General features: G+C 47.4%; 1 protein-coding gene across 1 annotated transcript in view; it reads right to left on the bottom strand.

Moving 5' to 3' along the window:
- The window catches only part of LOC114022087 (zinc finger protein 595), a 59376-nt gene extending 51711 nt beyond the window's left edge, over nucleotides 1-7665 (bottom strand). The window contains exons 1-5 of the mRNA XM_037914413.2: nucleotides 7400-7665; nucleotides 5766-5953; nucleotides 4763-4889; nucleotides 2663-2776; nucleotides 1432-2341 (exon numbers count right to left, since the gene is read on the bottom strand). Of these exons, the coding sequence (XP_037770341.1) occupies nucleotides 1432-2341; nucleotides 2663-2776; nucleotides 4763-4889; nucleotides 5766-5789 (1175 nt within the window). The 5' untranslated portion in view covers nucleotides 5790-5953; nucleotides 7400-7665. The remainder of the gene's footprint in view (nucleotides 1-1431; nucleotides 2342-2662; nucleotides 2777-4762; nucleotides 4890-5765; nucleotides 5954-7399) is intronic.
- Between the last annotated feature and the right edge of the window lie 5963 nt (nucleotides 7666-13628).

Below are 13628 nucleotides of genomic sequence, written 5' to 3'. Positions count from 1 at the left end.
GATAGTGGACTGCCAAGTGTGCTGGTTTGGAGTTGTCATAAATATAAAGGGAAGGGTAACCACCTTTCTGTATACAGTGCTATAAAATCCCTCCTGGCCAGAGGCAAGATCCTGTTACCTGTAAAGGGTTAAGAAGCTCAGCTAACCTGGCTGGCACCTGACCCAAAGGACCAATAAGGGGACAAGATACTTTCAAATCTTGGGAGGGGAGAAGGCTTTTGTTTTGTGCTCTTTGTTTACGTGGTTGTTCTCTCTTGGGACTGAGAGAGGCCAGACAGAAATTCATCTTCTCCAACCCATCCTAATCCAAGTCTCCAATATTGCAACCAGTATAGGTAAGCCAGGCAAGGCGGATTAGTTTATCTTTTGTTTTATGTGAATTTTCCCTGTGTTAAGAGGGAGGTTTATTCCTGTTTTCTGTAACTTTAAGGTTTTGCCCAGAGGGGGAATCCTCTGTGTTTTGAATCTGAATACCCTTTAAAGTATCTTCCATCCTGATTTTACCTTTTTTTTTTTTTTTTTTTTTTTTTTTTTAATAAAATCCTTCTTTTAAGAACCTGACTGACTTTTCCATTGTTCCAAGATCCAGGGGTTTGGGTCTTTGATGATTTTGTAACAAATTGGTTAGGATATTATTCTCAAGCCTCCCCAGGAAAGGGGGTGTGTAGGGCTTGGGGGGATATTTTGAAGGAAGACGTCTCCAAGTGGTCTCTTTCCCTGGTCTTTGTTTAAAACGCTTGGTGGTGGCAGCATATTGTTCAAGGACAAGGCAAAGTCTGTACCTTGGGGAAGTTTTTAACCTAAGCTGGTAAGAATAAGCTTAGGGGGTCTTTCATGCGGGTCCCCACATCTGTACCCTCGAGTTCAGAGTGGGAAAGGAACCCTGAAAGGAGTTCACCCAGGCCAGTAAGGGATTCAGTCACTGTTTCCCTTGTACCCCCGGATGTCTTCTGGCTCTGTAGCTTTGGGCCAGAGTTCTGACCCCCTCAACAGCCTGCCAGCAGCCCATAAGCTTCACCCTCCTTTTGCCCAACCCAGTTACTCCTTGCAGACTGACCTCAGTACCCTTCCAGCCCTGAATTCACCCCAAAAGCATCCTACAGCAGGGACCAGACCCTCTCACTGAACCCTCAGAAAGAGAGTTAGGTTCTCTGCCTTTACAGAGGCGGTAAAACACTCCATCCTGTCTGCTTTCTAGAAGCACACACTTTACTGAACTTACACAGCAGTGATGATTTAGAATGAAGCCAAACAAGCTTCTGAACAAAAGAACATGGATTAAGTGATATCAAGTAAAAGGGATAAAGTTGGGAACAGTTACAAGCAAATAAAAGTGAAAATGCATCTAAAAGACTATAACTTAACCTAGCTAGATACAGTCTTTGTTGAAGATGGTTTCTATCCCCCGCCAGTCTCCCATCCAGCTTTTACTGGCCAATCACGTCTGCACTCACACTGAAGCTTTTCCCACAGCCCTTAGGCTTGCAAGGTTGCTCTCCTGTGTGGATTCTTTGATGTGTACTAAGGTTTGAGCGGTGCGTGAAGCTTTTCCCACAGTGTCGACACTTATAGGGTTTCTCTCCTGTGTGGATTCTCTGATGGCCTAGAAGGTATGAGCGGTGCGTGAAGCTTTTCCCACAGTGTCGACACTTATAGGGTTTCTCTCCTGTGTGGATTCTCTGATGGGTAAGAAGATTTGCGCTGCAACTGAAATGCTTTGCACAGTCAGGGCATTTAAAGGGCTTTTCTTCCCTGTGGGTTCCCTCATGTCTAGCAAGGTGTGAGCTCTGACGGAAGCTTTTCCCACAGTTAGGACACTTATAGGGTCTCTCCCCCGTGTGAGTTTTCTGATGTTTTATCAGGGTGGAGCTCAGAGTGAAGCTTTTCCCACAGTTGAGGCATTTATAGGGTTTATCTCCGGTGTGGATTCTATTGTGTCTATCAAGTTCCGATTTATAAGCAAAACTTTTTCCACAGTCAGCGCATTTCTTGGATTTTCCTGCTCTGCAGATTCTATGCTGACTAATAATGTGTGAGATGCTATTGTAGCTTTCCCCTGAGTCACCACGTGTCTTTGGCCCCTCTCCCAAGTGGGCTGCCTGACGGAGTGGGATGCCTTTGAGACTTCTCCCACGGTGACTGGATTTACCCCATGTCACCCCAGAGAGGTTTTTCTGCAGCCTCTCTGGTCTGAGCTGTGTCTGACAGGCTTCTCCCAGCTCAGAAGTCTGGGAAACATCCCCTTCTGATCTTCCCGATACCATCCCCTGTGGTTCAACTTGCTCAGCACCTTCTTGCTGAGAATTCTCCTCCTTGTTGTTATTCACTGTCCCATCACCTGCTGGGACAGAGAGAGAATCCGGACAGGGAACCTCAGAAAGGGGAATGTGAAGAACAAACCCAAATAACTGCGGGGGATGGAACCAATTCTGCCTTTACACCTCATTCAAACACTCAGTGGGAGGGAGCTAGTGCCAGGCATCAATCAGGGTGGGTGGTAAGCCATGAGGGATGTCTGCCCTGAGGATATGGTTGGGCTGGGGACAGTCATGTCCTGGGTGAAATGAGGCAGAATTGGGGGAGTTCACAGGGACTCAGTGGGAATCCCAGCTGTTTTGTTCACCCCTCCATGGTTTCTCAGTCAGTTTATCTAATTCCTCACCTATGCAGGTTCCTGTCAGCATGTCCCTTTTCTCAGAGCCCTGGAGATCCAGGACCCATGACATCTCTCCTCGTTCTAGCTGTGAGACCAAGTCAAGTTTAGGAGTAACAAATCCTACCCACAGAAAAAATATAGGGTTAGTGTGACACAAAGGACCATTGATGCCAACTGGCAAAGGGTTCGCTGTTCTATACAAGCAACTCCTGCCTCAGACCTGACAAACTCACTACACCTGATACACTGCTGTTTCATGGTATTTATCCATACAGGGAAGCATGTGAGGTCTCCACTGAAAGCTCCACTCATAACTACCACAAGATGTAATATTTCAGGAATAATGTAACTACTGTATATTGGCAATATGGCTTCAGGATTATGAAGCGAGAGTGAATTAAAAGGCAATAATATACCTCTGTGATAGCCCATTCAAGCGGGAGGGAGTTGTGCCCATCCCGGGTCAGCTGGTGATATAATGCAAGACTCATTTGTCTACCTTTGCACCAACCCAATGGAAAAAACTATAAATATCAAAGTCATTTGGAAGTGAAAAGGAATGATATGACAGAGAGGGGATCGCCCTGTCTGGGAATAAAGACACAAACTGGTTTAGTGTATTTCAGAGTGGAGATAGTCACTCTGCATCCATTCACTGAGGAGGTACCCTGATGGGCAGGGCTGCTTCATGAAAGACTGGATCAGAGTTCCTTGGGGCTAACAACCGCTGCAAAGGACAACTTTGGGGAGAGAACCTACTTTATTAGATAGGAAAGGTAACTATTGATAAGGGTAGGCTCAAGTTCATGTTTTAGGATTCTGTATGAAATGTAACCCTTTGTGTACATCACTCACACTTGTTTCTAGCTGAATCTCTGTTCTTCCTTGAATAAATTTCCTTTTGTTTTACAAAAACTGAACTCAAGGTCTGTGTGCGATAAAGAAGCGGTAGGCTAAGGTTTAACTGGTAAACTGGGGCAGTGTTCCTCTGGCATGTCTATGGGTATCTAGTAATCAGGGACGGGACACCTTAGGGGGACACTTTGAGCTGACCTGGGGGCTGGAGTACATCTGTTGTCAACCTGCAGTGCAAAGAGCAGAGTGCATGCGTGACTGAGAGGCTGGTTGTATTAGGGAGCTAACACCCAGCTAGTACAGACAAGTCGTCTTTGTGCTGGAGGCAGATAGCGACAGGGTAACTCACAGCCCTAGGTGTCCTGAGAAGAAACAAAGTGAAGGCATGGCTGCTATACAACGTTCCTGGGGAAGAGGTGACATTTCATGGGAACAGATGGGAAAATGTTAGCAGAGGCCTTTGGGAACAATAAGATGTCTCTTGGGAGTTGTAGTGGGCCCCTTGTAAGATTTCAGGGATCTCCACGCACCCCTGGATTTAATGATTCTGTGACAGCAGCAATGTTAGACCACATTGGTCTAACAATGCTAAGAATAAACAGCTACATCTCTAAGGATGGAGCAGTGGAGAGAGAGAGAGAGTGTGAGTGAGTGCTGACCAACAGTGACTGGGTATCAGATCTCATACATAGCATGTGGTCCTATGCTGGGTGGATGATAGTGGAACAGTATTATTGTAATGGCTGAGTGAAGAGGTGGTTTTTGATGCTCACGCAGTCAGCCACTCCAGAGTGTGTCTCCTCCCACCCTGACTCAGATGGTGGTTCAGGGATGTGCTTGATTTTACTGTTTCTGCCCAGCAGCAGGGAGGAAGCTGCCCCAGATCCTGCTCCCACAAATGTATAGACATGGTTGCACGTGTGATTTATTCCAGGGAGCTTGCCTGCTAGTGCTAGTTTGACAGCCACCATCTTGAACAGGAGGGACTGAAATGGTGACCTCCCGAGCTAAAATCAGGAGCTGCTCTTTATCTGGGGCTATGGCAGATTGATATCCTCTGTGGGATGGGCACTGAAGAGGAGCTGTAGCATACATTTACCAGTGGGTTACACTAACACACCAATGAGTAGGCCGCAAAGTGTCTTAACAGCACCCACCACGGGCAGATCCCCAGCAAGTCTGTATCTTTCTTACCCCTTGGCAACACTTGTCTAATCTGACTAGTCATGATATGAGAAAATGGCTCCTTACCCAGTGAGGTCAGTGTCTCGCAATTCTCCTGCATGACGTCCCTGTAGAGGGCTTTCTGATCAGGGTCCAGAAGAGCCCATTCTTCCTTGGAGAAATACACAGCCACCTCTCTGAAGGTCACCAGTCCCTGAAACAACAGCTGCTAGTACTCTGCTCCAATGAAAACCCCACCAGGTCAGTCACATGGGCCGCAGATTGTCCCCTTTGCCCCAGTCTCCAATATGTTGTGTCCTTAAACAACATTTGCAATTGTACTTCCAAACTAGTTTCTTATTCCTAGTGGTGCCACTTATCACAGATGACATTATGCCCTTCAAAAACCTCCTGCTCTCCCCTGCCTTTACTGTAAATTATCTACAGCAGGAATCAGGCCATGAAACTGTCACCATAGGAATACTGCTCTTTGCTTCCCATCCTCTCACTTCCCTGCTAGAACTGCTCAGAAAACGGCACTTCCATCCTGTGGGAGATTCACTGGGGCAAACTTTGAAATAGCCAAAGGTTGGTGGCAAAGAAAAGTTTAGAAAAAAAAGATCTATTTGGAAATATTGAAATGAAATGTCTTCCTGTTCATTATCCAAACATAAAATGTAAAAAAAAGTTGAAATCAGCATGTCCTCACAGAGAACTTCATTTTTAACTGAATTACATATTTGATGGGAAAATCCAACCAGCTCTTCTCCCTCCCCTTGTGAGCTACAGTGCCCACATTTAGATCTCTCCACAGTTGAGAGGTTCAGCCAGAAATTCACCCATGACTGGAAACCATCGCAGCAGCCCCTGTCCTGCACAGAGAGGCAAGATGCTGCTTCTTGGGCAGTAGCTCCAGGGCACTTTAGAGGGTTAGCTCCTGTCCCACAGATGGGGAATTTCCATCCCAGACCAATGCACCTATTCTTAAAACCAAGCCCATATTAAATGGGCCTAGTAGCTTTTGACCCAATCACACCTGTGAGTTTTGTGTCCCCTCCATCTATCAGAGGAACCTCTGAAAATCTCCTACCTGTTCCAGCTCCACTGCAGCCATTTCCCTTCCCCTGCCAGAGTGAAGTGATGTGGAGCAAAACACGGATGTTATTCTGCAGCTTGTCAGGGTGAGAAGGGCGATTGGGGAGGTTTCAGAAAGGGCTTTAGTCCTTTTCACACCCCGCTTCCCCCAGACTCTCTCCCTGCATATGCTTTAAATTCTGCCTGGTTGAGAAAACAGTTGGTCACTTTATTTCAGCAGACAGGCCCTAAACCATCCTCCTCAGGGGTTACTGAAGGAGTTCAAAAAGGAACTAGATAAATTCATGGAGGCTAGGTCCATCAACGGTTATTAGCCAGGATGGGCAGGGATGGTGTCCCTCCTTAGCCTCTGTTTGCCAGAAGCTGGGAATGGGTGTCAGGGGATGGATCACTTGAAGATTGCCTATTCTGTTCATTCCCTCTGGTGCACCTGGCATTGACCACTGTCGACAGATAGGATACTGGGTAAATGGACCTTTGGTCTGATCCAGTATGGCCATTCTTATGAGGCAAATTAAAGAAAGGCAACAAAAATAGAGCCTGCACACATAAGCCTGTGCAAATAGGGTTTGTTAATGAAAATGCATTAAACCCCATGTGGACATCCTTATTCAGAATTTAAGTGTCCCAAAGCAAATTAAACCAAACAGAATTAAGGCCACTTTAGTCTGAATGCAAGTGTCCATACACAGGTTTAGTGCCATTTAATTAATCTGTTTTAAATTCATGACTTCATAATTTAAATTCACAAATTTCCTGGGTGGCCCCATGTAGACAAATGCTTTGAGTGGTCTAGTGGCTAGGACTCTTGATTGGGTAGCACTAAGTTCTTTTCTCTACTTTGCTATTAACCACCTGTGTAACCCTGCACAAATTCCTTTCCTTCTGTTCCCCTCCCACCCTTTGTATGTTTTGTGAAGTGATTCCAGTGACTCTTTCTTACCATGTGCACAGCACATAGCTGAATGAGGCCCTGCTCTCAGCACCTCCAGGTGCTACTGTAATACACATCACCATTATCATAACAGACATTTGATGAAATGTTCGTAGTTTATCCGGAACGCTGGAGAACTGTTAGCCTGTTTTGTTTACATTAAATGATTCTATTCCTCAGCTGGTTTTCCAAGGCTGTTACCACGAGAAAAGGACAGTCTCCTAACACCCTTTCCCACTGTATCTGCCAATTAATATAGGAAGATCCCCCTTGACACTGTACCCAGGCCAGCGCATCCCCCCAGCAGCGAGGGGACCAGCAGAGGCGGGAACTGGCTTTTCCTCTCCCTGCTCCTCACCTTGTCCCAGGAAAGTCAATCTGCCCGGGGTGCTGCAGGGAACGGAGCTGGGCAGGGAACCTCCCTCCTACCTCCCACTGCTTCTGTCTCCCTCCTGCCTCCTCTCCCCTTCCCTCGGGCTGGGAGACTGGGGCCCGGGCCGGGGCGTTCGCTCTCCCGGAGCTGGCTCGGCTCCTGCAGGCGCCCAGAGGAGCAGAGCCGGGATAAGGGGATCAGGGTGGGCAGCAGCGCCGTGAGTCACAAACCCCCGGGAGCAGAGCTGGGGCGAGGAGGGGCCGTTGGTTCAGAGTCACTTTTCCGCCCGGCCCCAGCCCTTTCCCCGGGTCTCTTCCCTCACCTGCAGAGCTGCCCGGGGCTGCCCCAGGAGCCTCCCCCGCTGTGCACAGAGGGGGTCGGGGGAGCAGCAGCTGAGGTGTTCAGTTCAGGCTTCCTTCCGGGTCTCAATGGAAGCACTCAGCAGCAGTGTCTGACAGGAAGCTCAACTCCGGTAGGCTGAGTAGACAGAGCGAGCTACCTCCCCTTTCATTAGCAACAGTCCATGTAACCAGGCAGGCAGGGCTGCAAGGAACAAGGCTTTATTCAGCATATGGTGAGAGACGGTGTTCCAAGCTCATCCTTGACTGTTCCTCACCATGCAGCAATACAGGGTAGCCCCCCAATTAATGTAAGGGGACTGTCCCCTACTAACATTCAGTGGACGGGTTTTGGTTGGCTAGCTCCCAGTACTAAAAGAAAGGGGAAGGGTAGATGGGAAATCAGAATCCTGAGACTGACAGACCTTAGGAACAATGGGGCAAAACCAATGCTCCAGGTCAGCCTGACTGACAGGGCGAGCAGGCTAATCAGGGAGTCAGGAGGGTCCCGTCCTCCTGTGAGCTGGAATTGCCTGGGTCAGGCAGAGTGGGGCCGAGCTAAGGAGAGAGCAGGGGACTAAGATGAGCTGGGGAGCAGAGCTGTGCCAGCCAGAAAAGCAGCCCAGGAAACAGGTCAGAGGTGGGAGCAGAGTCACAGAAGCAGCCCACAGAGCAGACCTGTGCTGGGGGGAGAGCTGCAGCAACCAGAGCCAGGGGGGCCAGCGAATCAGCCCAGGGAACTGGTGGCAGAGCAGCAGCAGCCATGCTGCTGCAGAGTGGTGGAGCTGGAGCTGAGGCTGGAGCAGTCTGGAGCTGGGTGTGGTGAGCAGCGGGGGAGAGCGAGGGGGATCCTGGGCAGTGGGCCCAGTGCAGGTAGACACCCCCAGCCAAGATGCCTTGGAGGGGGAACGTAACCCTGATGGGGCAGGGGTGATGCTGGGAAGAAGGGTCCTGCCATCTAAACCTGCTACTCTGAAAGCTAAACCCTGAGAGCGTGTGGCCACCGCCAGAGCAAGTGTCTGACGTGCAGCGTCCCTGCAGCACAGCCAGGGCCTGAGAAGGAGGCCTGAAACTTGTGAAGAACAGATTGAACTTCCCTTACATTCCAGAGATGCTGGTTGTGACATCCCTGTGCCACAGAGCGGGGTGCCATGTTTTCCTTTAACCTTTCCCATTTTTTTTTAAATTGATTGCTATTTAATAAATTGTATTTGCTTTGAACTGTATGTAATGATCAGTGGGTTAGGGAAGCGCCCAGTGCAGAGAGAGCACCCTGGAGTGGGGACACCCTAGCCCCTGCCCTAAGTGACCTGACAAGGTTGGGGGTGAGCCCCCCAGGAATCCTGGGCCCAGCCTTGTTGGGGTTACGCAGACTCTGCCACACAGGAGTGTGGAAGGGGAGCCCTTGAGGTCAGGCAGGCCTCTGGGTAAAGGGAGTGGGAGCGAGGACTCAGATCCTTTCGCTAGCCCACTTCACCGGGGTAGTGTATAAGCCAGGAAATTTCCCCACAATAGCGGGACCATTCTCCCGCTTACACTAACATCCTCCCACCCCAGAGTCTGTAGACCATCATCAGTATATACCATGCTGGAACCTGCTCCTCTTTCTCTGCTCCCACTCATCATACAACATCTTTCCCACTTTACAAACTCATTCATATTTAATTAGCTAATTTGGAAGCCAACAAAACATCCATTTACCCATAGGGCAGATGGGTTCCAGTCCTTAGTCTAGCTGGAGTTGCTTCTGATGGTCCACAATCTGCTCCAACACTTTTAGGCTTTGTCTAGATGAGGGTTTGGAAGGTGTTAGCTAACATGCATTAATAGAGTAATGCAGACAAGGCAGTGTGCTTCACTAAGCGCTGGCAACCAGCCTTGAGCGGGTTGCTCCATAAGAGAAGGGGGAGCAAGTTAAATCGAGGTGCCAAAGGGACATTTTTCCCCTGGATATGCACTCCCGCAGGTGGGGAAACTGAGGCAAAGGACTACTGCCCAAGGCACTGTAGGGGTGGCTTTTGTACTTATTAATTCATATAAATATATGGTTGATTTATTGTTGTGTATTCCCAAATTAATACAGTGTTCTGTTTCCCCTTAATATCATTTTCTTTGTTTTATACATAGACTCGGTGCTTGCCAGAAGCAAAGTATTGACTGTTAAGGGTGCCCAGGGAGATATTTTGTTTTCCCAAGTTTCTGGGTGAGGGCTTGAGTCATTATGTTGGTTATTTTTAAGAAAAAACACTACATATTTGAATCCGGCTTACATCACCAGGCAGAAGGGTTACAATTTGAGCCTTAAAAGCACACTGCCTTGTCTACTCTAACACCTTCCAAATCTTCAGGTCTGTCTACGCTGCAGCAGGGGATACGACTCGGAGCTTTTGCAGACATACTCTAGTTTTAATCAAGTTAGCTTGCTAAAGATTGCACTGAGGACGTGGCCGCGGGAGCTACATTAGCGGATATATACCTGGGGCAGCTTGTGCGGAACCCCACACTGCTGTATCCACACAGCACCATTTTTAGTGAGGTAGCTAGGTACTTATATTGCAGTAGCTGAGCAGCTCACAGTCTTTAATGCATGTATCTTCACAAGGTTGTAAGGTAGGGAAGTACTATGATCCCTGTGTTACAAATGGAGAGCTGAAACACTGGGAAATTAGTGCCCAGATCCTCAAAGGTATTTAGGTATCAAACTCTTACTGAAATCTGCAGGAGGCCAATGATTTCAGTGGGACTGAGGCACCTATATACCTTTGAAGACCTGGGCCAAAGTGATTAATCCAAGTTTGCACAGGCAGCCTGTGGTGGAGCAGGGAGATGAACTTGGGCCTTGCAAGTCCTAAGCTAGTGCTCTAACCACTGGGCCCTCCTTCCTCTCTCTTTCTCAGCAGCTATTCTGCCAATACTTAGGCACCTTCTGATCTTTGAGTACCTGCCTAGTGCCCGCTATTTAAAGTGTATAAGACCGAGGCCTTCAGTACCCACATGATGTTAGCTGGAGTACAAGGCAGTTCAGTGACTTCGTTTTGTGGCTTGATATTCAGCAAGTTTAGGAACTGATGTTCTCAAACCTCTTTCCCATGGGACAGGCAGTGATGGCATCCAGCTGCTTTTGCAGCCTAGAAGAGAGTCAGCAGAAAGAGAAATCACATGGGTATTGGGCTTTGATGACCAAGTTCCAGGGGACTCAGATTTGGCTTCCAACCAGATTTCAAGTCTCACCAGCCACACATCTTGGTGAGCAGGTACTAACCTCCAACTGAAATTTCAGAACTGCATTCCCTACAGTGTCCACTAGAGGATGATGATGAATTGCAAAGTTTGTAGATCCAAATTCCATCAAAGGCAACATGGCTGAGAGCTCTAAGATGTATGCAGTGTTGTTGTAGATGTGTTGGTCCCATTAGGGAGACAAGGTCAATGAGGTGATATCTTCTATTTGACCAACTTCTGGTTGTGAGAGAGACAAGCTTTTGGGCTGACACAGAGCTCTCTTTCAGCTCTTGAAAATGTACTGAGAGCGTCACAGCTAAATACAAGGTGGAGCTGATTGCTTAGCAGCCGTAGTTAGCACAGTTTCTCAGATCCGTCACCTAAAAAGAATGGCTCAGATGTGGGAATCTTTGAGTCAGCAGTGTGCCCTTGTTGCCAAGAAGGCCAATGGCATTTTGGGATGTATAAGTAGGGGCATAGCGAGCAGATCGAGGGACGTGATCGTTCCCCTCTATTCGACACTGGTGAGGCCTCATCTGGAGTACTGTGTCCAGTTTTGGGCCCCACACTACAAGAAGGATGTGGATAAATTGGAAAGAGTCCAGCGAAGGGCAACAAAAATGATTAGGGGTCTAGAGCACATGACTTATGAGGAGAGGCTGAGGGAGCTGGGATTGTTTAGCCTGCAGAAGAGAAGAATGAGGGGGGATTTGATAGCTGCTTTCAACTACCTGAAAGGGGGTTCCAAAGAGGATGGCTCTAGACTGTTCTCAATGGTAACAGATGACAGAACGAGGAGTAATGGTCTTAAGTTGCAATGGGGGAGGTTTAGATTGGATATTAGGAAAAACTTTTTCACTAAGAGGGTGGTGAAACACTGGAATGCATTACCTAGGGAGGTGGTAGAATCTCCTTCCTTAGAGGTTTTTAAGGTCAGGCTTGACAAAGCCCTGGCTGGGATGATTTAACTGGGAATTGGTCCTGCTTCGAGCAGGGGGTTGGACTAGATGACCTTCTGGGGTCCCTTCCAACCCTGATATTCTATGATTCTATGATTCTCCCTTACATCCTCTGCAGTAAAGACCAATGCAAAGAATTCATTTAGCTTCTCTGCAACAGCCTTGTCTTCCTTGAGTGCTCTGTTAGCACCTTGATCATCCAGTGCCCCACTGATTATGTTAGGCTTCCTGCTGATGATGCACTTAAAAAATATTTGCTGTTAGTTTTTGTGTCTTTTGCTAGTTGTTCTTCACATTCTTTTTCAACCTACTGTGACAAAGCTCTGTCCTTGCCTCCGTGGGTCCTGCGTTTCCTGGCGGATTTCACTAGCCTCAGAGGCTCACTGTGACCCTCCACGTAACCCTTCTTTCTCTAGAGGCAAGGGTCACAGTCTACTGAGCCATTTTCATAATAAGCCAGCAAGGGAGGTGAGGAGAAGTTATCCTTCCTTGCACAGTCTCTGTTGTCTCCCAGTCTCAGTGATTAATCAGGGGGCAAAAGTAGGGGGGGAGGGAAGCCCAGGCCCACGCTCTACTCCGGGCTCCAGCCCAGGGACCCTAATAGTATCAGCTATAGTAGCTGACCTTTTAGAAACATGACATGTACAATTCCCTGGGCTACTTCCCCCACAGCAGCCCCCACTTCCTCAAGCTCCACTTCACCCTTACCTCAGGGCCTCCTTCCTTGTGCCTGATATGGTGTGTACTATTCAGCCTCTCCAACAGCACAACTTCCTCCCACAGCTCCTGACATGCAAACCCACCTGACTAACTGGGAGGCTTTTAACTAGTTTCAGCCAGCCCCTGATTGGCTTCAGGTGTCCCAATCAACCTAGCCTTCTCCCTGCCTTCTGGAAAGTTCTTAATTGGCCCCAGGTGTCTTAATTGACCTGGAGCAGCTTCCATTTCACTTATCCTGGTACCAGGGATTTGTTTAGCCTGGAGCTAATATATCTATCTCCCACTACTTTTCTATAGCCATCTGGCCTTGCCCCATCACACTATCTAATTATATCTGACTTGCCAGAGTTTATGCTCCTTCTGTTTTCCTCAGTAGGGGTTGGCTTTCTGTGGGTTCCAGGAGTAGCTGCTCCAAGAAGCAGTCATTAACGGTGTCTAGAAATTCTATCTCTGCATCCTGTCCTGAGGTGACAAGTTTCCAGTCAATATGGAGATAGTTGAAATCCCCCATTATTGTTGGTTTTCTGTTTTTGTAACCTCTCTAATCTCCCAGAGCATTTCACAATCACCATCACCATTCTGGTCAGGTGTTCAGTAGTATATTCCTACTGCCATGCTCTTACTATTCCAGTGTGGAATTTCTATCCATAGAGATTCTATCATAGTTTGATTCATTTAAGATTGTTACTATATTTGACTCTATGCTTTCTTTCACATATAGTGCCACTGCCCCACCAGCTCAACCTGCTCTGTCATTCCTATATATTTTGTACCCTAATATTACCATGCCCCATTGATTATTGTTCCACAAGATTCTGTGATGCCTATTATATAAATATCCTCATTTAACACCACGCACTCAAGTTCACCCATCTTAGTATTTAGACTTCTTGTATTTGCACACAAGAACTTATAAAATTTGTCAATATTTAATTGTCTGCCTTCATGTGATGTAATTGAATGGAACGCTTTTTCATTTGACTGTTTCTCTTCAATTCCTACTGTACTTTTTATCAACTTCTATCCACTCCTCTTTACTAGGATATAGAGTATCCCCTTTCATAAATCATCCCCTAAGTGATTTCTCTGTGAACCATGTGCTCCGAATCCTCCACACCTGTCAGTTTTCCCCTTGGCCCATATTTTAAAAACTCCTCTAAGATTTTTTCAGTTTTTGCATAGAATCATAGAAATGTAGAACTAAAAGGGACTTTGTTAGGTCATCTACTCCAGTCCCCTGAACTGAGGTAGGACTCAGTATTATTTAAACCATCCCTGACAGATGCCCATCTAATCTGCTTTTAAAAACCTC

This window comes from Chelonia mydas, chromosome 14 (assembly GCF_015237465.2).
Source record: "Chelonia mydas isolate rCheMyd1 chromosome 14, rCheMyd1.pri.v2, whole genome shotgun sequence".
In the NCBI taxonomy this organism is placed as follows: domain Eukaryota; kingdom Metazoa; phylum Chordata; order Testudines; family Cheloniidae; genus Chelonia; species Chelonia mydas.
This window is presented reverse-complemented; position numbering and strand designations above follow the sequence as displayed.